This window comes from Podarcis melisellensis, assembly GCF_964234715.1.
Source record: "Podarcis melisellensis genome assembly, chromosome: 17".
NCBI classification, from domain to species: Eukaryota; Metazoa; Chordata; class Lepidosauria; order Squamata; family Lacertidae; genus Podarcis; species Podarcis melisellensis.
In genome coordinates, this window is record NC_138534.1 from 13,956,739 (window position 1) to 13,981,276 (window position 24,538).

Below are 24,538 nucleotides of genomic sequence, written 5' to 3' on the forward strand. Positions count from 1 at the left end.
AAAATATGGTACATCTTTTCAGGTTGCGTCCTGCGGCAATTCGGAAGTACCGGAAAGGGTTACTTCCGGGTTTCACTGCTCGCGCATGCGCAGAAGCGCTAAATCATGCTTTGCACATGTGACGAAGTGCCAAATCACATCGCACAGCTGCGCAGATACGGTGCTTCAGGTTGTACTCTTTTCAGGTTGCGAACGGGCCTCCAGAACGGAACCCGTTCGCAACCAGAGGTACCACTGTAGAAGAGAACAGCTGAGAAGGGTTGGAAGGACTTCTGGTTGAAGTGAGAATACTTGGGACATGGAGCATGCGCAGAGAGCAGTGGCAGCATGTTGCTGGTGGTCTGCACTAGAATGTCCAACAGAGTTATTCCATGACCCGCTGTCAGCACCGGGTGAGTGGAGGGTTAGCAGCACATTCTTTAGATACCATTCAAACGCTCCCATCTAGAAGGCAACCACTTTTGTAAAAACGTAAATAAACTTATATTAAAAAAGTCTGAAAAGGTCTTTAAAAAATATAAAAAACACAAAAAAACCACAGTTCAAAAAACCGTTTCTTTGCATTTTAAAAAATGCCACTGAACAAAGACATATCAATTCAACTGATTTACAAGATTTTGGGTTTTGGTTTCTGGGTTGTTTTCCTCCCTATTTGGAGTAGTTAAGAGTATATGCTATCATCTCGCCTTTGCCTTGACATCTTTGAGATGGGTGATGAGTCAACAATTTGTCAGAACTGCATACCATGACATCTTATTTTCTTGTTCCATGTCTATAAACAAGATTATTAAATGTATGCAAATAATTCCTATTGGGTGGTTGTCAGTTCCCGCAATTAATTAAATTCCCAGTCTGGTGGGCATGTTCCACTCCTTAACCTCTACACGTTTTGTGCCAAAACAAAAAGTATTAGCAGATAGAATGAAAATGTTGCGTAATTTAACCATATAATTTTAGGGCATTGTCATGTTCTCAAAAGATGCATCTTCTCGAACCAGCTTCAGAGCATCTTGCCATGCTTTTAATGTTTTGGTAGCATAACTGACAGCTGCAGAGTATTCTGAAACACAAAAATGAAAAAACAAAAAAAAACCAAACAGAAAATGGAGGGTTACTTTTCAATACAGTTTAAAGCTTTTAATTGTTTAAAGGTATAAATGCTTTATACAATCTTGTTCTAAATTATGGACAGCTAACTTCCCCAAAAAATTTCTTCCAAGGCAAAATAAACGAGTTCCCTTGAATTATAAAGGAGCAAAATATTGGTTAAAAGGTAAATCAAGTCATGGAAGTAATTTTAGGATTTAGAGTCACAATAATGAAGCTGGCATTTATTACCACTTTTAAAAGTTCAAGTCACCAGGGACCTTTATGGACCTCAACCCAGACTCACACAGAAGATCCTCAGTCCCGAGGGATTTAGTTGGGCTTTAGCTCTTAGCTCACTACATACTCAGTATTTTGTTCTACATCTAGAATGCCATGAGCTATAGTGAATACATGAAGCAAAGAAGGACAGGGATCCAAGGAAGGCAGGGCACATTTTCTCTGTATCAAATGCCATTTCTTGGGAGCTGCAGAATTCCTTCCCACTGAAGGCAAAGGAAGTTCATAATGTATAAATTTGCCATGCTAATTGCATTTTCTAATTTCTTACAGTGAAAGGTGTGTCCTCCCAGGTCTCACCTGAAAGCACCTTCCTCTTCTCCCAGCGAAAATGAGCAATTCTAGATTTACCCAGAGTTAACCAACTCTACACACACACACAGACACATTTTCAGTTTTCCTCTATCTTGGATGCTTAATTTATATAATTCTATGATGCCCATGGGACGCAGGTGGCGCTGTGGTCTAAATCACAGAGCCTAGGACTTGCCGATCAGAAGGTGGGCGGTTCAAATCCCTGCGACAGGGTGAGCTCCTGTTGCTCGGTCCCTGCTCCTGCCAACCTAGCAGTTCGAAAGCATGTCAGAGTGCAAGTAGATAAATAGGTACTGCTCCAGCGGGAAGGTAAACATTTCCGTGCACTGCTCTGGTTCGCCAGAAGCGGCTTAGTCATGCTGGCCACATGACCTGGAAGCTGTACGCCGGCTCCCTCGGCCAGTAAAGCGAGATGAGCACCGCAACCCCAGAGTCGGTCACGACTGGACCTAATGGTCAGACGTTCCTTTACCTTTATGTTGCCCATACAAAAATATCACATATAAGGCAACCTAGAAAGGACACATTTATGTGGAACAAAGGTAACATGTTTTAATATGGTTTTGCCTGTTTCCCATGTATATGCCCTGGTTATTTCTTGCTTGGACTACTGCAATGCACTCTATGTGGGACTACCTTTGAAGGCGACCCGGAAACTACAACTAATCCAGAATGCGGCAGCTGGACTAGTGACTGGGACCAGCCGCCAAGACCACATACCACCGGTCTTGAAAGACCTACATTGGCTCCCAGTATGTTTCCGAGCACAATTCAAAGTGTTGGTGCTGACCTTGAAAACCCTAAACGGCCTCAGCCCAGTATACCTGAAGGAATGTCTCCAACCCCATCGTCCAGCCTGGACATAGAGGTCCAGCTCCGAGGGCCTTCTGGCGGTTCCCTCGCTGCGAGAAGCAAAGCTACAGGGAACCAGGCAGAGGGCCTTCTTGGTGGTGGCGCCCGCCCTGTGGAACGCCCTCCCACCAGATGTCAAAGAGAACAACAACTACCTGACATTTAGAAGACATCTGAAGGCAGCCCTGTTCAGGGAAGTTTTTAATGTGTGACATTTTAATGTATTCTTAATCTTTGTTGGAAGCCGCCCAGAGTGGGCGGGGTACAAATAATAACTACTTCTTCTTCTTCTTCTTCTTCTTCTTCTTCTTCTTCTTCTTCTTCTTCTTCTTCTTCTTCTTCTTAATTTCTGCAGCGCCACCCACAGCAATAGGTAAGAGGAGAATAATTTCTCTGGGTCAGCGTCTCTTCTGCCAAATGCAATCTATTGGTCTATATATCACGAGCTTCCGGTGCCAGTAAAAATGTCAGGCAAAGGAAAAACGGACTTCAACTCAGCATTCTGTTTTCCCTTTCCTGATCTGAAATTCTGCAGCTTTCTTTTGGGCCTTTTTGTCCAGCTAGCCTTCTTTTAATTTGCTGTTTTTTAGTTTTCAAACACACATTGAGCACACACATATATCTGTTGCTCTCCTTTCGCTACGCACTAACTTTTGAAACACGTTTAAAGAGTTCAGACACAAAGATATTGGGAGGAATTAAAAATATATTACTTTCAAGTTCTGCTGGGTTTCTGCCCAGTCCATGGAACCGATCAGGGGTATCGTAGTCAGCAGCAAGCTTGTTGCTTTATTGGCGTTTTCCTTCAATGTCTTCAACACTTTATCCACCGAAACCTGGAAGTACAACAACGATGAAAGCAAATTCCACTGAATTAAACACACACACACACCACCCATATACATGACATGTATAGGATTGCATACTGGAGAAGTTTAAAACAATATTTAAATGTCTCAGGCATGGGTAGGCAAACTAAGACCCAGCCCAATTGCCTTCTCAATCCAGCCCGTGGACGGTCCGAGAATCAGTGTTTTTACATGAGTAGAATGCGTGCTTTTATTTAAAATGCATCTCTGTGTTATTTGTAGGGCATAGGAATTTGTCCATTCCCCCCCCCCCAAAAAAAAATATAGTCCGGTCCCCCACAAGGTTTGAGGGACAGGGGACCGGCCCCCTGCTGAAAAAGTTTGCTGACCCCTGGTCTCAGGTAAACTTTGTGATGCATTGAATTCAATAATTTGAGTTTGCAGCTTACTGTTGAGAGGAAGGGGGAGAGGAAGAGAGAGATGCTGGCAAACTTCATGGTATATCAAATGCATTATAGTGGAACGTGGGAAGCCAAACGCCTTTGAACTCGAATGTTTTGGCTCCCGAATGATCAAAAACCGGAAGTGATTGTTCTGGTTTTCGAACGTTCTTTGGAACCCAAATGTCTGACATGATGTCCGCGGCTTCCAATTGGCTGCAGGGGCTTCCTGCAGCCAATCGGAAGCCGTGCCTTGGTTTCTGAATGTTTTGGAAGTCAAACGGAATTCCAGAACAGATCTGTTCGACTTCCAAGGTACCACTGTACTGCTAAAACATACGCAGGGGGAAATGAGAAATCTTCCTCCATGTTTCCCCAAAATACTCCTCCCCATGAAAACAGAAGAGAGTTTGGATTTGATATCCTGCTTTATCACTACCCGAAGGAGTCTCAAAGCGGCTAACATTCTCCTTTCCCTTCCTCCCCCACAACAAACACTCTGTGAGGTGAGTGGGGCTGAGAGACTTCAGAGAAGTGTGACTAGCCCAAGGTCACGCAGCAGCTGCATGTGGAGGAGCGGGGAAGCAAATCCAGTTCACCAGATTACGAGACTACCGCTCTTAACCACTACACCACACCGGCTCCAGGGGGCAAATATGTTGATTTTTAGTGGTGAAAGGAAAGAAAGAAAATAAGCAGAACTGGGAAGAAGACGAAACACAAATGAAAGAAGAATGGATTTTAAAGCTAATGGGCTTTGCAAAACTGGTGAAACTAACAGCAAAAATATGAAACTGACATGAGGGACGATTCCTGGAAGAATGGAAGTCCTTTTGGGAATATCTAAAAAATGCCATAATCAGATGAAATCGCAAGCAGGATTTGAAATATAAGCAGTGGAAGGAAAATGATAATTCAGTGGTACCTTGGTTGTCAAATGGCTTGGATCCTGAACAAAACAGCTCCTGAATACCGCAAACCCAGAAGTAAGTTTGCGAATGTTTTTTGGAAGCCAAACAGACTCCCGGAATGGATTAAGTTTGACAACCAAGGTACCACTGTATTTGAAATAGAAGAATATGTCAAAACTGTTTAAATCTACATTCCCAAAGAAACCAGAGGCTTTCCTGCTAGGGAGAATAGGAGATGAAGTAAAAAAAGAGGATTGCAAGTCATTTATGTATGCTACGACTGCCGCTAGGATTCTTGTGGCCCAGAAATGGAAATCCCAGGAGATCCCAATGTTAGTGGAGTGGCAAGTGAAGATGTTTGAATATGCGGAGTTGGTGAAAATGACTAATAAGATTAGACATCAAAAAGTAACAAAGTTCGAAGAGGAGTGGAATAAATCTGTGTATATACGGAATAACTGTAGAAGTTTAAAAACTGTAGCAGGATTAACTTAAATCTTGTGAGGTGGGTGGAGGGTAAATAAGAATCTGTAGGAGTAGGTGTTAATTTGTGAAAGCCGAAACAGGGAAGGAAGTCTGAGCGTGACAAAGCGAAATGTAAATAAGAAAACTCTCAAGGAGATCCGTAAATTTGCAATGAAGGAGATGGGGACTCCTGATGTACGCATCGACACCCGCTTGAACAAGGCTGTCTGGGCAAAAGGAGTAAGGAATGTTCCTTACCGTATCCGTGTGCGTTTATCCAGAAAACGCAATGAAGATGAGGATTCGCCTAATAAACTGTATACACTGGTCACATATGTGCCAGTTACCACTTTCAAAAGCCTACAGACTGTTAATGTGGATGAAAACTAATCTTTCATTACAATAAAAATGTTATGACATTAAAAAAAAAACAAAAAAAAACCACTAAGATGCTGGATGCAAGAGTTTACGTTTAATTGGACTTTGTTTTTGGAAATTTGACTTATGTTCTTATCTGAGTTTGCTTTTGAAAACTTAATAAAAAGTATTTTTTTAAAAAAAATGAAATAGAAGAATATGTCGTAGGTGAAATTTTCTCAGAATGCAGTATGTAAATAGGATGGGATTAAGAATAGCGTGGAAGGAAAGGCGGGAAATCAAAGTTCAAAGAGAAATGTGTAACAAATTTGAAATCTGAAATTTATATCTAAAGATTTAAAAGTGTAGTAAAAATTTCATCTCTGCCAAAAGGGGGGGTCCTTTCTGAATATTTTTTGTACCTCCGTAAAACTGGGGTGTCCCCAAAAACCTACCAGCGCCTCCCCCCTTCTGCATGTATGGCGCCATTTTAGCTACCTAAGGACCCCCGCTTGGCAACCAAACCTAAAAACGAGAAGCAGCTCTGTCACTCACGGTTTCTTCGTGTTCCTTCCAGCAGTCGTAGTCTGTGGCCATGGCAATGCTTGCATAGCAGAGACCAGCTTCCCTGGCAAGAACCACTTCGGGGACCGTAGTCATGTTGATGACGTCGCCTCCCCAGCTGCGAAACATGAGGCTCTCGGCTCGGGAACTGAAACGCGGCCCTTCGATGGTGATCATGGTCCCTTTGGAGTGGGACTTGATGCCCAGCTTCTTGGCCACATCCATAAGGACCTGGACACATAGAGACAGGACCGGCTTTAGCATATGAGCCACTGGGGTGCAAAGATCCGCCCAGCGTCCCCAAATTTAGTTTAGCAGTCTTCTTAAAATCTATTTTGGTAAAAGGTAAAGGGAGGGACGCAGGTGGCGCTGTGGGTTAAACCTAGGACTTGCCTATCAGAATGTCGGCGGTTCGAATCCCCGCCACGGGGTGAGCTCCCGTTGCTCGGTCCCTGCTCCTGCCAACCTAGCAGTTCGAAAGCACGTCAAAGTGCAAGTAGATAAATAGGTACCACTCCGGCGGGAAGGTAAACGGCATTTCCGTGCGCTGCTTTGGTTTGCCAGAAGTGGCTTAGTCATGCTGGCCACATGACCCGGAAGCTGTACGCCGGCTCCCTCGGCCAATAAAGTGAGATGAGTGCCGCAACCCCAGAGTTGGCCACGACTGGACCTAATGGTCAGGGGTCCCTTTACCTTTACCTAAAAGGTAAAGGACCCCTGACAGTTAAGTCCAGTCGCAGACGACTCTGGGGTTGCGGCGCTCATCTCGCTTTCAGGCAGAGGGAGCCAGCGTTTGTCCGCAGTTTTTCCAGGTCATGTGGCCAGCAGGACTAAACCACTTCTGGCACAACGGTACACACAAACCAGAGCAACACACGGAAACTCTGTTTACCTTCCCGCCGGAGCGGTACCTATTTATCTACTTGCATTTTGACATGCTTCCAAACTGCTAGGTTGGCAGGAGCAGGGACCGAACAAAGGGAGCTCACCCCATCACAGGGATTCGAACTGCCCACCTTTCTAATAGTAAGGCCAAGGCTCAGTGGTTTAGACCACAGCGCCACCCGCGTCTATTAAAATTACATACATATATAAAATCTGTTTACAAAGAATTACGACAGAAGCAGCAAGGCACCAGCCCTTTAATGCACCTTTTAATAAAGTAATATGCAGGTTAACTACAATAACAAGTCCTCCCCCATCCTTTTTTTTTTAATTTACAAAATATAACCCCCCCCCCTCTTTCTTTTGTTTTCCATATGGGTAAGGCAGGGTGGAAGGAGAAAGAACTTGGCCAGGTGAAGACCACCTGGTGGAAACCCTTACACACATGGTTCTCAATTGTAAACTATATGCTGATCTCCATCATCAATTTCTAGATCAACTCCACATCCCCAAATGGAAACCAGAGTCAGAAGTCATACATTTTCTATTACTGGGGAATGATCAGGAGCTCACCAAGTTAGTGGCTAAATACCTCTATTTGGTTTTTGTTGTCGAAATACACTGCAGACATCTGATCTCCCTGGAAACCTAGAGATGTAACGATAAACTGCTCTGCCTCCTCTCTTTTAGCAAATGTTTGTGCCACTGGGGAAGTGGTACAGTGGTACCTCGGGTTACATACGCTTCAGGTTACAGACTCTGCTAACCCAGAAATAGTGCTTCAGGTTAAGAACTTTGCTTCAGGATGAGAACAGAAATTGTGCTCCAGCGGCGCGGCAGCAGCAGGAGGCCCCATTAGCTAAAGTGGTGCTTCAGCTTAAGAACAGTTTCAGGTTAAGTACGGACCTCCAGAACGAATTAAGTACTTAACCCGAGGTACCACTGTATATATGTATATGTATGTGTTTTGGATGTTTGTATGTGATGCCAATAAAAGGTTTGATGATGGTGATATGGGTACTATTTCTTGTTTCTCCCTCTTTGTATCTTATATTACTCTGTGTACTTTTGTAATTATTTTTCTAATGATGGATGTCAGGGAACTGCCATCGGAGCCAGAGGGAGAGGGAGGGCTCCAGAGGGCTTCCGGAGAGCGTCCCTGGAGGGATAGAAGCAGCCCATCTTCTGGGGAAGGAATTCAGCATAGCACCAGTGGAGAAGGGGGGCAGATGGGGGAATTGGCGAGGTGGCTCCATGACTCCTCGCCGGAGACCAGCGGGGAGAGCACGGGTCCTCCGCTGCCCACACCCTCCCTGCGCAGAAGGCTTCCGCGCAAGGAGAGTAGGAGGAGACTTGGCGTCAAAGAACTTCTTTGCTGGAAGAAGTTCAAGAAACGCCGACTGACGGATTGCTGTAGTGGTTCTAGGGGTTGCTCGTGCGTAAATCGACGCCACACCTGGCTGGGTTACCTGGGTGAACCCTTTCTGCCAGCGATTGAGACAGCCACGGGTGAGTGGCTGTCCGGACAGAAAGGGTTCACCCAGGTAACCCAGCCAGGTGTGGCGTTGATTTACGCACGAGCAACCCCTAGAACCACTACAGCGATGATGATGATGATAAAGTAATCTGCAGAAAGGACAGGGAAGTGGCTCAGCATTTATCAAGTGGCAAACCCTCCGCCCCCCAATAACAACATTAAATGAAACAGGAGGGGATAAAGCTGGAAAGGAAAACCAGAACATGTTTCTCTTTCACCCCTTCCTATGCATTCATAAGCACTTTCTGCTGATCTACAGGCTGTTGAGATTCCGGCCGCAGACAATGGACTCAATAAGCGAAGATCCACAAACCTCTCTAGTTTTGGCGCAGAAAGGTTCTGCCATAGGGATATGGCAGACTCCTGGAAGGCCGGGACAGCTCCCATCATAAAAGGTGAGATGCCTTTTGGTGGTCCTGTGGGTGGGGAAAAACACTGATTAGAAATTTAAAAAAACACCTGATTGGCAAGGAAAGGTCAGCATGTTCAGTCACTGTAGTATCAATGCCACCCATTCGCCTCTTTTTTCCATCTTGCGAGCCGACAGAAGATCAGTACAGCAGGGGTTAGCAAGGTTTACCTCGCCTGGGCCAGTTCACTCCAGCAGAGATTTCTGGCATCTGCATCTGTGCGCCTGCGATTTCTGGCGTCTGCACAGATGCGTTTCCAGTTTAGCGCAGCGCGTAGGGACTCACCAAGCAGGTGCCTTGGTTTGGGGGCGGTTCGTGGGCCAGTTAAACAACCCCCTACATTCCTAAACATTCCCACACTTAGGTTTCCCCTGAATCAAGTATGTGTAGTGTGGTCTGAGCGCCGAAGAATTGATGCTTTTGAATTATGGTGCTGGAGGAGACTACTGAGAGTCCCATGGACTGCAAGAAGATCAAACCGATCGATTCTTAAGGAAATCAGCCCTGTGCTCACTGGAAGGACAGATCCTGAAGCTGAGGCTCCAGTACTCATGAGAAGAGAAGACTCCCTGGAAAAGACCCTGATGTTGGGAAAGATGGAGGGCACAAGGAGAAGGGGACGGCAGAGGACGAGATGGTTGGATAGTGTTCTCGAAGCTACAAACATGAGTCTGACCAAACTGCGGCAGGCAGTGGAAGACAGAAGTGCCTGGTGTGCTCTGGTCCATGGGGTCATGAAGAGTCAGATACAATTAAACAACTAAACAACAACAACAAGTGTGGTCTTTGGTTCCAGATTCACAAATTAGTATTTTCATTACAACCCCTCACCACCCCATTAATATCATCCATATATGAAAAGCAGGGATGCTTTGGGAATAAAGTTTCTGCTCCAGCCCAAGATCTAATTCAATGATTGCCCAGCCTAGCTCCTCATATAAGATCTCCATCTTTTTTTTACCTGTCTATGAACTGATCTATTATGACAACGTCTCCAGGCTGAATCTCTTCTCTCAAAGAACCACAGGCTGTGGTCACCAGCAGATGAGTGCAGCCCTCTTCCTTCAGAGCCCACAGATTGGCACGGTAATTGACATGTGTCGGAATGATGGTGTGATGCCTTCCATGCCTACGCAGAGAAAGAGGGGAGGGGGGTGGGAAACAGCAAAGCTAAAATTCAAGATGGGGTTGGGGGAAGCAAACAACTCAGGGAAAGATGCGTTTCCTCTTGCGGTTAGGAATGAATTCACCAAACCGTGGTTTTATTCTGTTCCACCACCTCTTTAAAAGCAATTTACAGTGGTGCCTCGCAAGACGAAATTAATTTGTTCCGCAAGTCTTTTCGTCTTGCGAGTTTTTCGTCTTGCGAAGCACGGTTTCCCATAGGAATGCATTAAAAATCAATTAATGCGTTCCTATGGAAACCGCCTTCAGACCAGGTCCGGGGACAGTCTGTCCCCCGACCTCTTCTGAAGGCCGGCGGGGGGCGAATGTCTTTGCTTCCCCGCCGCCTGCCTTCCCGGGAGAGCGGAGAAACGCAGCGCTGCGTTTCTCCACTCTCCCGGGAAGGCAGGCAGGGAGGACAAAGACTTTTGCCCCCCGCCGGCCTTCAGAAGAGGTCCAGGACCTCTTCCGAAGGCGGGCGGGGGGCAAAAGTCTTTGCTCCCCCTTGCCTGCCTTCAAAAGCCCTCCGGGACAGCGGAGAAACGCACTGCGTTTCTCCGCTCTCCCAGGAAGGCAGGCGGGGGGGGGAGCAAAGACTTTTGCCCCCCGCCTGCCTTCAAAAGCCATCTGGGATAGCGGGAAGCGCTTCCCTGCTATCCCGGACTGCTTTTAAAATGCTGGCGGTAGGGAGCAAAGACTTTCGGCCCCCGCCGGCCTTCCTGGACCTATTCTGAGGGCCGGAGGGGGGGGGGAAAGGCTTTGCTCCCCACCGCTAGTATTTAAAAGAGGTCCCCGGAGATTTCCCTATGGGCTTTCTTCTTGCGAAGCAAGCCCATGGGGAAATTCATTTTGCGAAGCGCCTCCAAAACGGAAAACCCTTTCGTCTAGCGGGTTTTTCGTCTTGCGAGGCATTCGTCTTGCGGGGCACCACTGTACTTATGTAAGAATGGTGTGAGGAGAGTGGCTGCGGATCAGGACCAATAGATCTGGCCAATCCAGAGGCTTCAATTTGCTTTCCCGTCTCAGGGACAAATGTCGTACACCTTGTGTGCCAGACGCTATGAGGGTTTAGTACATATAGTTCTAAGGGAGCAGATGGCGCTGTGGTCTAAACCACTGAGCCTCTTTGGTTTGCCGATTGGAAGGTCGGCGGTTCAAATCCCCGCAACAGAGTGAGCTCCCATTGCTCTGTCCCTGCTCCTGCCAACTTAGCAGTTGGAAAGCACGCCAGTGTAAGTAGATAAATAGGTACTGCTGCGTTGGGAAGGTAAACAGCGTTTCCGTGCACTCTGATTTCTGTCATCGTGTCCCATTGCGCCAGAAGTGGTTTAGTTCTGCTGGCAACATGACCCGGAAAGCTGTCTGTGGACAAACGCCGGCTCCCTTGGCCTGAAAAGCGAGATGAGCACCACAACCCCATAGTCACCTTTTACTGGTCTTAACCATCCAGGGTTCCTTTACCTTTTTTACCTATCCATTAGTCCTTCCATGTAGACTAGTTCTAGATCTCATTCATTGATTTTCTTTTGTTTTATAAGTGTTTTCTCTTTTGTCTGTTTCAGGTGATTTTTTATAAGCTGCTTATATTATATAGGCTGCTTATATTAAATGAAGGGAGCGGGTGGCGCTGTGGTCAAAAGCACTGAGCCTCGAGACCAGGGAAGAGAGACGGCGGAAGAAGATTGGAAGAAATTTAAGGATTATCTTAGGAAACATTGCAAAATTAATGAATGTTAGAATGACGTTGGTTTAGAAATTAAGTGGTTTTCAGCTGTAATGATTAAGTAAAAAGAAAAGAAAGGCTAAAAATTAAATGAAAAATAAGGGAGAGGATTTGCTGAATTAATAATTAGAAATTGGAATACAGAAAGGGGAGATATGAGGAGGTCGGGGAAGTAAGTTACAAGAAAATAAGGGATTGAAATTATACTTGTTTTTGTTTGCATTTGCTTGTATTGTTGTTTTGTTTTTATATAATTTTTGAAACTTTAATAAATATCTTTTTTTAAAAAAAAACAAAACCACTGAGCCTCTTGGGCTTGCCGATCGGAAGGTTGGCAGTTCGAATTCCCACCACCGAGTAAGCTCCCATTGCTGTGTCTCAGCTTTTGCCAACCTAGTAGGTCAAAAGCACACCAGTGCAAGTAGATAAATAGGTACCGCTGCGGCAAGAAGGTAAACAGCATTTCCGTGCGCTCTGGTTTCCGTCATGGTCCTCCATGCGATAGAAGTGGTTTAGTCCTGCTGGCCACTTGACCCGGAAAGCTGTCTGTGGATAAACTCTGGCTCCCTTGGCCTGAAATGAGCACCGCAACCCCATAGTCGCCTTTGACTGGACTTGACCGTCCAGGGGCCCTTTCCCTTTCCCTTTCTACATATAGTTTCTGGTTCAAATCCTCAGCCCTGGGATTCAAGGCCTGGGATTTTAAGGTTTTTAGGACTGGGAGATTTTATCATTTTTTATGTCTCCGTATTCCTCTGTCCCAAACTCTCAAGAAAGTTTACATTTCATTTGCACCTATCTGTTAAATTTATATCCCAACCTTCCTTACAGGGCAGCAAAAACTTCTGTGATTAAAAACAAAACAAAACTCCACAATTTAAAAAAGAATAAAAACATATTCAAAACATTTAAAAATCCGTTAAAAACAATAAAACTGAAGTACAGACAAGACAAAATAACGCGTCTGCACAGGCCAGCTGAAACAGGTAAGTTTTCAGCAAGCATATGTATTGTCCAACACAATTACCGTATTTTTCGCTCTACAAGACGCACCAGACCACAAGACGCACCTAGTTTTTGGAGTAGGAAAACAAGAAAAAAAATATTCTGAATCTCAGAAGAGAGAACGGCAAGAGGGATTGCTGCGCAGTGAAAGCAGCAACCCCTCTTGCTGTTCTGGCTTCTGGGATAGCTGCGCAGCCTGCATTCGCTACATAAGACGCACACACACACACATTTCCCCTTATTTTTCAGGAGGGAAAAGGTGAGTCTTGTAGAGCAAAAAATACGGTAACTGAACTTGGAAGCTCTATAGAAAGAGGAACAATTTTTAAGGTAGAGAACTCAATCAAGAACTATAAACCAATTATAATTTACTGAAACGCGGGAGATAATTCTCGGCATATAGCGTGCATGTTTAGCAGGTTAGATGCCTTGATTTAATACATTTACGGCAAACCTTAATTTTTCAAAACAAAAAAAATTCCTTCCAGTAGCACCTTAAAGACCAACTAAGTTAGTTCTTGGTATGAGCTTTCGTGTGCATGCACACTTCTTCAGATACCACACGAAAGCTCATACCAAGAACTAACTTAGTTGGTCTTTAAGGTGCTACTGGAAGGAATTTTTTTTTTGTTTTACTATGGCAGACCAACACGGCTACCTATCTGTAACTTAATTTTTCAGTACAAGAGAAATACAAGTGATGCTTAAGGAATTCTTACCTGGCCAGAAGCACACAGTCCACATTTTTTATCTTCCCCAAAATCAGAGCATCTGATGGCTAGAGTAAAAAACAGAAATAACGCAAGACAGGAATGGAAGACAACACATTACAGAATGCCAACAGTGAATTTTAAACAATCTTAACTGCTATTTAGGCATGATTAAGGGGGGGGGGAGTTCTTATTTATTTATTTATTTATTTGTTTTCATTTATAACAATCCAATAAAAGCCACATTAATACAATACCAAATTAAAATTAAATTTAAAAAGCCAATTATCCCCAAAGTTATTGGTACCTACCTTTCCATAAGGTGTATCGACGTATTTTTCTGTTCGTCCTTCTAATATGTCTGGGTCGTCCAGACCGGTCCCTCCGATAATTCCAATCTTGAGCACAAGAAACATGCATTAGTTTGGAAGACAATTGAAACTATTACTAAATGCTACACCACAATAGTGTTTGGTTTTCACCTACCCCCACCCCACTTGCCCCCCCTCGCCTCTCCCCCCTTCTTCTTCTTCCTCCTCCTAATTGTTTAAACCAATTCATGAACCAAGAACTAATACACTGACGACTAATAATGAAACATGCGTTGTAGATATTTTTCCACATTTATTATGCTATTTTTGTGATATACAAGAAAACTTTCTGCTGTACTTTATTGGAAGGAGAAAAACAACCATTTCCTTAATAACAATTAAACAATTTATTTAACTGAAACAATAACACTATAGCATATGTATCCATGTTTGTTAACTGATGTGGTTAAACAATTTTTTTTTAGCGCACACATGAAAAACATAAAACAAATCCTTATTCCTGATGAATAAGTCTTTGGACTATAATTTAACTTAAATAGGAAACTATATTTAGAAAGATTTTCCCTCCAAAAGCATTTTATTTTAAAAATCCAATGTAAATAAAAAATACCCAATTTTTATTTTTATTTTTTTATTAAATCATTTATCCACCCTGATTCCTGCAGAAATCCCCGTGCCAGTAACAGGAAACCTGTGGGACTTCCACCATCCTTGACCACTGGGTACTCTGCCTGGGACAGAGGTGAACGAAGGCTGCAAAACCAGGTGTTGAACTGCCCAAAAAAGAAGTAAAAGTATTTTTGTATGCCACAACTGCTGCAGGGATTTTACTAGCCAAAAAATGGAAAACACAAGAACTACCAACAATTGAAGAATGGCAGATGAAGATGATAGAATTTATGGAGCTGGCTGATCTCACCAGGAGAATCCGCGACCAGAAAGAAGAGGAACATCAAGAAGATTGGAAGAAATTTAAAGACTATTTGAATAAATATTGTAATATTAAAGATATGCAATCACTTGAAAGAATCAATTAGGCCTAGGATTAAAATGGGAATAAATTTATAAATAAGAAAATGCACGATAAGGAAAGTGATGTAATATGATTATGACTGTGATCTGGTTTTTTGAAATATTGATATTGGAAACTGCTACAGATAATTACTAAGAAATTCAGACGGAAGAGACTCGAGGAAGTCAAATACCATGTTTATGAAGATGGATGGTACTTAATTGTAATGAATTAGGTGGCATTATGCTGTATTGTATGTTCTTATTTTTTCCCTTTTTTCTATCTTTTTTCTGCTTTATTTTTTGTTTTTGTTACTGTTAATTCTTTTGTATTATGCTTTATTTACTGAAAATAATACATATTATTTTGGGGGGGGGGAAAACACACCATCTGGAGGGCTTTGTGAAGAGATGACCTTGCAGAAATCCAACGTGGTTTGAAGTGTAGTAGGATGTTGGTGGTCAAATGAAGATTTTTGCTGGAGTGCAGCAAGAGCAGGTGATGATTTTAAGGTGTCCGGTGAGCACATGGTTAGTGTTATGTAGTGAAGTTCACCCTGGGCCAGCAGGGGGGATACTGTAGATAGTTTTCACTCAGGTCTGTAGATAGTTTTCACTCAGGTCCACGTCAGTTATTTTAGGCGGGAAACTCTGGGTTGTTGTTGCTACAATGTTGACAGCCGGCTGCCTATAAAAGCAGGCCGGCTGAGCTGTTTGCTGTTCAGTTTTCTGTTCCAGCTTACAAAATAAAGAGCCACTTTGGAGAAATCGCTGTGTCGTCTGCCATGTCTACCCACTATTCTACAGTTAGGACACGGCTTGCGGGCAGATAGCGTCCCTTTAGGATGGAGCCTGACAACTTGCGACCGAACCAGTCTAGGTCATTCAAATGAACTGCCAGGCCCAGGGAGGATGATTCCTCAAGAAGGCAGAATTTGGGCATCCCTGCTACAACAATGAAACCATTCTTGTGCTGGGTTGTGGTTTTTTTTTAAGGTCAGGAATGGAAAAAACCAATCACCCTATTTTTAGTCCTAGGCAACTTCCTTACAGCTGGCTGGGATAGGGAAGGGAAAACTCTGCCACCCACACACATTTCCTCCTTCCGTAGAGGGCAGCCAGTGTGCCAATCCGGGGCTTTCCGCCTCAACCAGATGAGAACAGCAAATAGGTATGAATGGGACCGACGGAAAACCAACCCACCTCCCCATTCCCCGCCCCCAGCCTCGGTAATTGGCTCTAGGTCAGGGGTCAGCAAACATTTTCAGGAGGGGGCTGGTCCCCTGTCCCTCAGACCTTCTGGGGGGCCAGACTATCTATCTATCTATCATCTATCTATCTATCTATCTATCTATCTATCTATCTATCTATCTATCATCTATCTATCTAGCTATCTATCTATATTGGGGGGGGGGACGAATTCCTATGCCCTACAAATAACCCAGAGGTGCATTTTAAATAAAAGGACACAGTCTACTCATGTAAAAACATGCTGATTCCTGGACCGACTGCGGGACGGACTGAGAAGGCAATTGGGCCGGATCCGGCCCCCGGGCCTTAGTTTGCCCAGCCATGTCCTAGAACTCTTGCCACTGTAGAGGATTCTTTTTAAAAAATGTTTTTTTTAATTCATTTTTCATTTTCGTTCATTACATACATCTCAAATTCTTAATGTTTACTATATATTCCTCCCTCCCTCCCCTCCAAGACTTCCCCCAACTTGCGTTTCTGGTTTGTTTCTGTTTTCACCCGCTTTGCTATCTCTCAACAGCAAAAGTTATTAATAACATAGCATCAAACCTTAAAAACATAAAAATAAAATTAAATACATCATCTTATTTCACTATCTTCCAAACATTTTTTGTTTTGCAGGAATTTCTGAGAGGAAATTCCCAGAATTTGCAAAAGATACATGTCAGGCCTGTTGGATCTGCCTTAAAATAACCACCTCAGGTAAAGTTTAAGAGCATCGAAAGCAAGCTTGGCTATTGATGCTGGTTTCACTTAGGAACTTAAATAGAAAACTATCTTAAAAAGCAGAGACATCACCTTGCCGACAAAGGTCCTTATAGTTAAAGCTATGGTTTTCCCAGTAGTGATGTATGGAAGTAAGAGCTGGACCATAAAGAAGGCTGATCGCCAAAGAATTGATGCTTTTGAATTATGGTGCTGGAGGAGACTCTTGAGAGTCCCATGGACTGCAAGAAGATTAGACCTCTCCATTCTGAAGGAAATCAGCCCTGAGTGCTCACTGGAAGGACAGATCCTGAAGCTGAGGCTCCAAGACTTTGGCCACCTCATGAGAAGAGAAGACTCCCTGGAAAAGACCCTGATGTTGGGAGAGATGGAGGGCACAAGGAGAAGGGGACGACAGAGGACGAGATGGTTGGACAGTGTTCTCGAAGCTACCAGCATGAGTTTGACCAAGCTGCGGGAGGCAGTGGAAGACAGAAGTACCTGGCGTGCTCTGGTCCAGGGGGTCACGAAGAGTCGGACATGACTAAACGACTCAACAACAACAACAACAACAACCTTTAAAAAGATTTTTCCTCCAAAAGCATTTTATTTTAAAAATAAATAACGGAGATTTCTAGGAACCCCGAGATTTCCTGAGATGTAGCTCGAAAACCACTGGATTAAGTAAACCATTGTGGGGGATAAATATCTGTGTTGCCTGATACTTACAATAAATAAACAGCAAGAGACATAAAAAACTCCATCCCATGCCCACTTCTTTAAAACGGATCTCTTTTTTATTTAAAACGATCTTGCTTTGCTTTCAATTATAATAGGAACATTTATTTCATTAGGCTATGTGGTTCTTGTTATCAGTCCAAAGCTCTGGTTGAAGTTCATGCCATAACTTGGAAGAACCTGACGAGGATCAGCAAACAGAAACAAATATTCTTTCGGATTTGCTGCCATCTTGTGGCATGGAAGTGGTAGTGCAGGCAAACTGGGTGCAACATAAGTGAAGACAGATTTGCAATTTCCAGTGTGCTCCTAAAAGCAGGGTGGATAAAAATCAATGCTTTAAAAAAATAAATCTAAAAAATTGGATATGTTTAAATTTAAATCAGATTTTTAAAATAAAATGCTTTGGGGGGGGGGGAATCTTTCTAAATATAGTTTTCAATTTAAGTTACATTATAGTCCTAAGGCTACTCATCAGGAAATAAGGTTTTGTTTTAAGTTTTTCATCAGTCCAAGGTTGTTGTTTTTTTATCATTTAACCACCTCAGTTAACAAACATGGATACGTATGCTATAATGTTATTGTTTCAGTTAAATAAATTGTTTCAATTGTTATTAAGGAAATGATTATTTTTCTCCTTCCGATAAAGTACACCAGAAAAGTTGTCCAGATACAAACAATAATTTCGTAATTGCCTGTCTTTGTATTTCTAATAGTATAACCAAATCAGTATTTTTGATATAACTGTAAAAACTACTCTGAAACTTTCTTATTCCAAAAATGAAACCTTCATCTGGCTGTAAATGTTAAGATTATACCAGCAAGAATGAGTCTTTCTGTAAAAAAAATGAGTTAAATTAAGTCTTACTGACTAGTGATTTAAATCAATTTGATTTAAATCAAATCAACCCTGCGTAAAAGCATTGAAGAATGCTGGAATAATATTGCCTGAATGTTACCATCAAAAGGTTCCCGTGTCACACAACTGAAGCTACCATTCCACATTACAAATACAGTGGTACCTCAGGTTAAGTACTTAATTCGTTCCAGAGGTCTGTTCTTAACCTGAAACTGTTCTTAACCTGAAGCACCACTTTAGCTAATGGGGCCTCCTACTGCCGCCGCACCCCGATTTCTGTTCTCATCCTGAAGCAAAGTTCTTAACCTGAAGCACTATTTCTGGGTTAGCGGAGTCTGTAACCTGAAGCGTATGTAACCTGAGGTACCACTGTACCCAGCTGGCAACCAAATCCCTTCCACATAGAATTATAGAGCTGGAACGCATCTTGAAGTTTATCTGGCAACCTTCGCTGTTATACAAGAGCCAGAGCTACCAACTTGGGCTTCTGAATTTGGCTGCTTTTGGGTATAAATTACATTATGTTCTGCTGTGATCAGCTGGATCCCATTTTGCTGCAAAAGCAATCTATGCCCTCGCTCCAACTGCTTAGTAATGAATGTTACACCTATGCAAAACGGAGAGAGGCTTTCTTCAGGCAAGGATAAAATGCACAGGCCTCAAGTTTTCTGAAACTGTAGGCAGCACCGAGTTCGTACTGTTAAGCCAGCTGAAGTCAATGGGATTAAATGTGCCTAACGTTGTGCTGGAGACCAGCCAGAGGGAAGATAAGTGCTTGAGATGAAGGAAGGAGGAAGGAAGGAAGAAGAAGAGGAGGAGCAGCAACTTGACCACTGCAGCAATTGTCTCCCATCAGTGGGGGTCTCTGCCAGTTCTCAGGAGGAGAGGGGTGAGGGCAGAGCTGTACGGATGCCCCATGAAGAAACACCAGATAAGCTCTATCAGGACACCTGCGCAGCCGTTATCTCACCACCACCTAGCTACTACCCGATTACTGGCCACTTGCGGATGGCGCTGTGGGTAAAACCTCAGTGCCTAGGACTTGCTGATCGTAAGGTCGGCGGTTCGAATCCCCGTACCGGGGTGAGCTCCCGTCGTTCGGTCCCAGCTCCTGCCCACCTAGCAGTTCGAAAGCACTCTTAAGTGCAAGTAGATAAATAGGTACCGCTTTATAGCGGGAAGGTAAACGCCGTTTCCGTGTGCGGCGCTGGTGCTGGCTCGCCAGCTGCAGCTTCGTCATGCTGGCCACATGACCCGGAAGTGTCTTCGGACAGCGCTGGCTCCCGGCCTCTTAAGCGAGATGAGCGCACAACCCTAGTGTGGGACACGACTGGCCCGTACGGGCAGGGGTACCTTTTACTGGCCACTTGTGGCCACAAGTGAAGATACCTTCACTCGGTGGAGCGTCTCCATCCCCATCGTTCAGCTCAGACACTGAGGTCCGGTGCCGAGGGCCTTCTGGCAGTTCCCTCATTGTGAGAAGCGAAGTCGCAGACAACCAGGCAGAGGGCCTTCTTGGTGGTGGCAACCGCCTCCCGTCAGATGTCAAGGAGCTTCACAATATTCCAAAATACCTGAAGGAGCGTCTCCACCCCCATCGTTCAGCCCAGACACAGAGGTCCAGCGCCGAGGGCCTTCTGGCGGTTCCCTCATTGCAAGAAGCCAAGTTACAGGGAATCAGGCAGAGAGCCTTCTTGGTGGTGGCGCCCGCCCTGTGGAACACCCTCCCATCAGATGTCAAGGAAATAAACAACTACCTAACTTTTAGAAGATGTCTGAAGGCAGCCCTGTTTAGGGAAGTTTAAATGACTGATGTTTTAATGTATTTTTAATCTTTTGTTGGAAGCCGTCCAGAGTGGCTGGGGAAACCCAGACAGATTACTATTATTATTATTATTATTATTATTTGGGTACAGTGTTCGGAATTCATATACATAAGCTAGGTGCCAAATGCCTCCTTAAACCAAGGTTATAGTCACCAAAACGGAATGTCTAGTTGCCACTTTGGGGCAAGACGGCTCTAAGGTCATATTTTTCAAAAGATGGACTCTCTGTGGCTGATTCTCAGTTGAACATCTGGCTAGTTCAGATGACACCCTTGAGCTGGGTTGAGAGATCTGAGAACTTAAAGAAGAAATGTCACCTGACCCAGGGACAGTCCACATATATACAGTGGTACCTCAGGTTAAGTACTTAATTCGTTCCGGGGGTCCGTTCTTAACCTGAAACTGTTCTTAACCCGAAGCACCACTTTAGCTAATGGGGCCTCCTGCTGCTGCCACGCCGCTGGAGCATGATTTCTGTTCTCATCCTGAAGCAAAGTTCTTAACCCGAGGTAATATTTCTGGGTTAGCGGAGTCTGTAACCTGAAGCATATGTAACCTGAGGTACCACTGTATTGGTCTACTATTCTGACCTCTTTTTCTTAATGGTGATCCATAATGTAAGAATATTCTTCACAACTTTGAGCAGGGCATGGGGGTGGGAGAAGTGAAGACAAGCAACAAAAAATTCGCTAAAACTTTCGTCATTACTCCTGCTAAGGTTGCACCAAAAATGCATTTTGGTTCTAGAAATCCATTCTGATTGGGCAGATAAAACGCAACGGATAGAATTCTAAAGGATGTGTGTTCATGAATGCCAGGCAATGTGACTTCAGGAATATCCCCCGCCTCCACCAATTTTCTTCCTAATTTCACATTCAGAATGAAGACTAGGGGAAAGTCTTGGAAGCCCAGTGCAGTTCCAGGTGGGAGAACTCCCCCCAGATTTTCAGAGAGAAATGGGATTATCATGTGAAGCAGAACAGTGACCAGCTCCAGCCCTTCTCTCTGAGCTTGGAGGTCAGGAGGAAAGGCAAGGTTCCCCCCTGGTGGAATCACCTATCACAAGCCGGAATGACTTTAAAGGTTTTCCCATGAAGTCGGGAAACGGTTTGTACTTATTGCTTCAACAAACGCCAACTCCTGTCGGCTACGTGTGACACATTCAAACTTTGTGGACACACAGAATTTTTAAAAAGGGACAACTCAAGATAGGTTTAAAAAAAATACACACAATGAAAGCATCAAAGAGACAAGATCAAATTCAGCAAGATCTCACTGTCATAGGAAGCATTCTACCTCTACAGCTCTTCTCAAGAGGAGCAGCTGCTGTGTGTGTATCTAAGTGCATGCATTTTGTCAAAGGAACAGATACAATCACTTTCAGGAATGGCAAACTGAGGAATATCGATCACGTGGATTGGAAATATCCAAAGAATGCAAATAGGCCGTTCATGGTATTTCAGCGTGCCCTAAAAAGCAATGTGGTATCCTGCATAAGGAACAGGTTCTGTGACTCACAGCTCAGTTGGTCAGAAGTTGCGGCTGATAACGCCAAGGTTGCAGGTTCGGTCCCCTTATGGGACAGATGCATATCCCTGTATTGCAGGGGGTTGGACTAGATGAACCTCAGGGGTCCCTTTCAACTCTACAATTCTAGGATTGTATGATATAGGTGTCTAAACGCACTACAGCTCACCAGATTTCTAAAAGCCGTTGATTAGCTATATTTGAGCGGCACATAGTGGGAAACCCCTCTGTGACTAATAGAGGAAACTCATCTGAATAATTAAGAAATAGAGGGTGAGAGCTCAGCACATGTCTCAGACTCCAGATCACCGACAGCAGATCCAGTATTCTGGATGGTCCTTTGGGGCAGCAACAAGGGCAGTGGAGGCAGGGGTACAAGCGCATTAACAGGGCAACTGTTTTCTTTGCCACACAAATCTGGGGGGTATTCATTCCGGGATTCTTAATACTGTAGTGTGCGGTGTTTCTAAACCACTGTGCTTTCCAAGAAAGAAGAAGAAGAAGAAGAAGAAGAAGAAGAAGAAGAAGAAGAAGAAGAAGAAGAAGAAGAGGACCCCAAAGGCAAAACCCTCGGTTTAACAAAAACCAGACACACTTGGCCAAGGGTCCTGGAGCATGTCTGCAGAAACCCACCGTCGCCTGTGCACAAAGCCCGGCATGTCGCCAGGCCCTCCTCGCGCCCAAGCAGGGTTTACTCCCGGGTAAGTGCACCCAGGGGACTCCGCGCGCGGACACACACCCTCCAGACTCCAGCACCGCTGGAGAGGGCGCCTTTACGCGCGCCAAAGGCGCCTAGGCGCACGTCTTGAGCAGGCCGACGGAGATCCCCAAGGACTCCCGGCCCGCACCTACGCCGCGCCCGCGCGCTCAGGCCCCGCGCGCGCCCAGGCCCCCTTCCCGTTCCCCGAGAGCCCAAGGGAGCCGCCCCTTCGTGGAAAGGGAGCCGCCGAGTTGCGTCCCCAGCCGGGAGAGCCGGCAGCAGCAGCGAGGCGCCTAGCTTACCTTCACTGGCGAGCAGGCGGCGGCGGCTGCAGCCATGTTGCTCGGGGAGGAGAAGCGGCGGAGAGGAGGGCGGTCCCTGGCCAGGCGCGCCCACCGGCTCTCCGCCCCCGGCAGGAGGCGAAGCGCAAAGCGCGGGGATCCCGCCCAGCCAGCCAAGGGGTTCCCGTTTGTCGCTCCAGTTCCCTTCCCTTCCCTTTATTAATTTCAATTAATAATTTATTTAGTTAGTTCGTTTTTCAAATTAGAATTTTACAACCGCATAATCCAACATACAACTTAAAAAACAAGATTCCAGAGAATCCCCTGGATTCCCCCCTCCCCCTTGTGGGTCCTATTATCAATCATTTCCTCCTAATCATCCAAATCTTTTACGTCTCCAAAATTCGCCCTTAAACTACAAGTGTTATTTGTCGCTGCAGTTTCCTGGGCAGTTCACGGAATCTGGGTGGAAACACTGGGAAGAAGCCAGGTTTAAAAATCACACCCGAGCAAGCCGACCGCAGCGATCATTGCTGGCCATGATCGCGATCCACACAATGGATCCGGCTGTGGCGCGTTAATTGCGCAAAGCGCGGCGGAGGCACCCCAAGTCAGCCATTTATTCTTTGATTGGTATGCCGCTTTCTCTCTGTGTCTCTTCCTCTCTCTCTCACACACACACAAACAAACTGCATCATGCTGGAAGCAGCTTGCAACACAGATAAAGGAGGGGGGGCACTTCCAACAAACGCCACAGAAGCAATTTCTTAATAAGTTAGCGAAGCAAGAAAACAACAAGTTAATAATAACATGGCAAAACTTTAGCAAGCAGTGGCGTAGCGTGGCGGGTGCAGGGGGGGCCGGCCGCACCTGGCGCAACATCTGGGGGTTAGGGTTAGGGGGCGCAAATCCACGGGTTAGGGGGTGCAAATCCACGGGTTAGGGGGCACAAATTACTTGCCTTGCCCCGGGTGCTGACAACCCACGCTACGCCACTGTTAGCAAGTATAAGAACAGGAGAGAAAAAAACCCCAGCACATTCAAATATAGCAAGATTATATGCAGCGTCCATAGCAAAAATAACAAGGGAGCTGAGAACGCCAAGGATTGGGGCCCCGTAGGGGCCACCTGCATATTCCTGCATTGCAAGGGGTTGGGCTACGTGACCCCAGAGGCAGGGCCGTCGTTAGCATATGCGTAGCTGGGGTGCAAAGATCTGCCCAGTGCCCCCAAATTTAGTTTAAAGGTAAAGGGACCCCTGACCGTTAGGTCCAGTCGTGGCCGACTCTGGGGTTGCAGCGCTCATCTCGCTTTACTGGCCAAGGGAGCCGGCGTACAGCTTCTAGGTCATGTGGCCAGCATCACTAAGCCGCTTCTGGCGAACCAGAGCAGCGCACGGAAACGCTGTTTAGCTTCCTGCCGGAGCGGTACATATTTATCTCCTTGCACTTTGACGCCCTTTCGAACTGCTAGGTTGGCAGGAGCAGGGACCGAGCAACAGGAGCTCACCCCGTTGTGGGGATTTGAACCGCTGACCTTCTGATTGGCAAGTCTTAGGCTCTGTGGTTTAACCCACAGTGCCACGCGCATCCCTTAAAAATTTAGTTTAGCTGCCCCCAAATTAACTTTTATTGAGCTTTTTTGGGGGGGGGGATCACTCACATGTAACAATGACATAGCGGAAAAAACTGCTACGGAGTAAAAGAGCGACAGAGGAGGGGGGCGGGGACTTTCGATCCATTGCTTTTCACAGCCACCGATAGAGAGGGACCAGT

At 45.1% G+C, this 24,538-nt stretch overlaps 1 protein-coding gene, 1 long non-coding RNA gene and 1 pseudogene across 3 annotated transcripts in view; 1 reads left to right on the top strand and 2 right to left on the bottom strand.

Annotated features, from left to right (window-relative positions):
* The window catches only part of LOC309360385, a 115,741-nt gene that overhangs the window by 756 nt on the left and 90,447 nt on the right, over positions 1-24,538 (bottom strand). The window lies entirely within an intron of this gene.
* MTAP (methylthioadenosine phosphorylase) lies at positions 542-22,900 on the bottom strand. Its single transcript, XM_081894758.1, has 8 exons — positions 22,785-22,900; positions 13,845-13,931; positions 13,543-13,601; positions 9,893-10,060; positions 8,835-8,937; positions 6,091-6,330; positions 3,267-3,389; positions 542-1,060 (listed from the first exon to the last, which is right to left on the bottom strand). Exons 1-8 carry the CDS (start codon positions 22,818-22,820, stop codon positions 1,022-1,024), a joined length of 855 nt encoding a protein of 284 aa, XP_081750884.1. The 5' UTR covers positions 22,821-22,900; the 3' UTR covers positions 542-1,021.
* Positions 5,044-5,587, top strand: LOC309359665 (large ribosomal subunit protein eL31 pseudogene; annotated as a pseudogene). The gene is made up of 2 exons: positions 5,044-5,156; positions 5,280-5,587. The product of its transcript is annotated as a large ribosomal subunit protein eL31 pseudogene (transcript).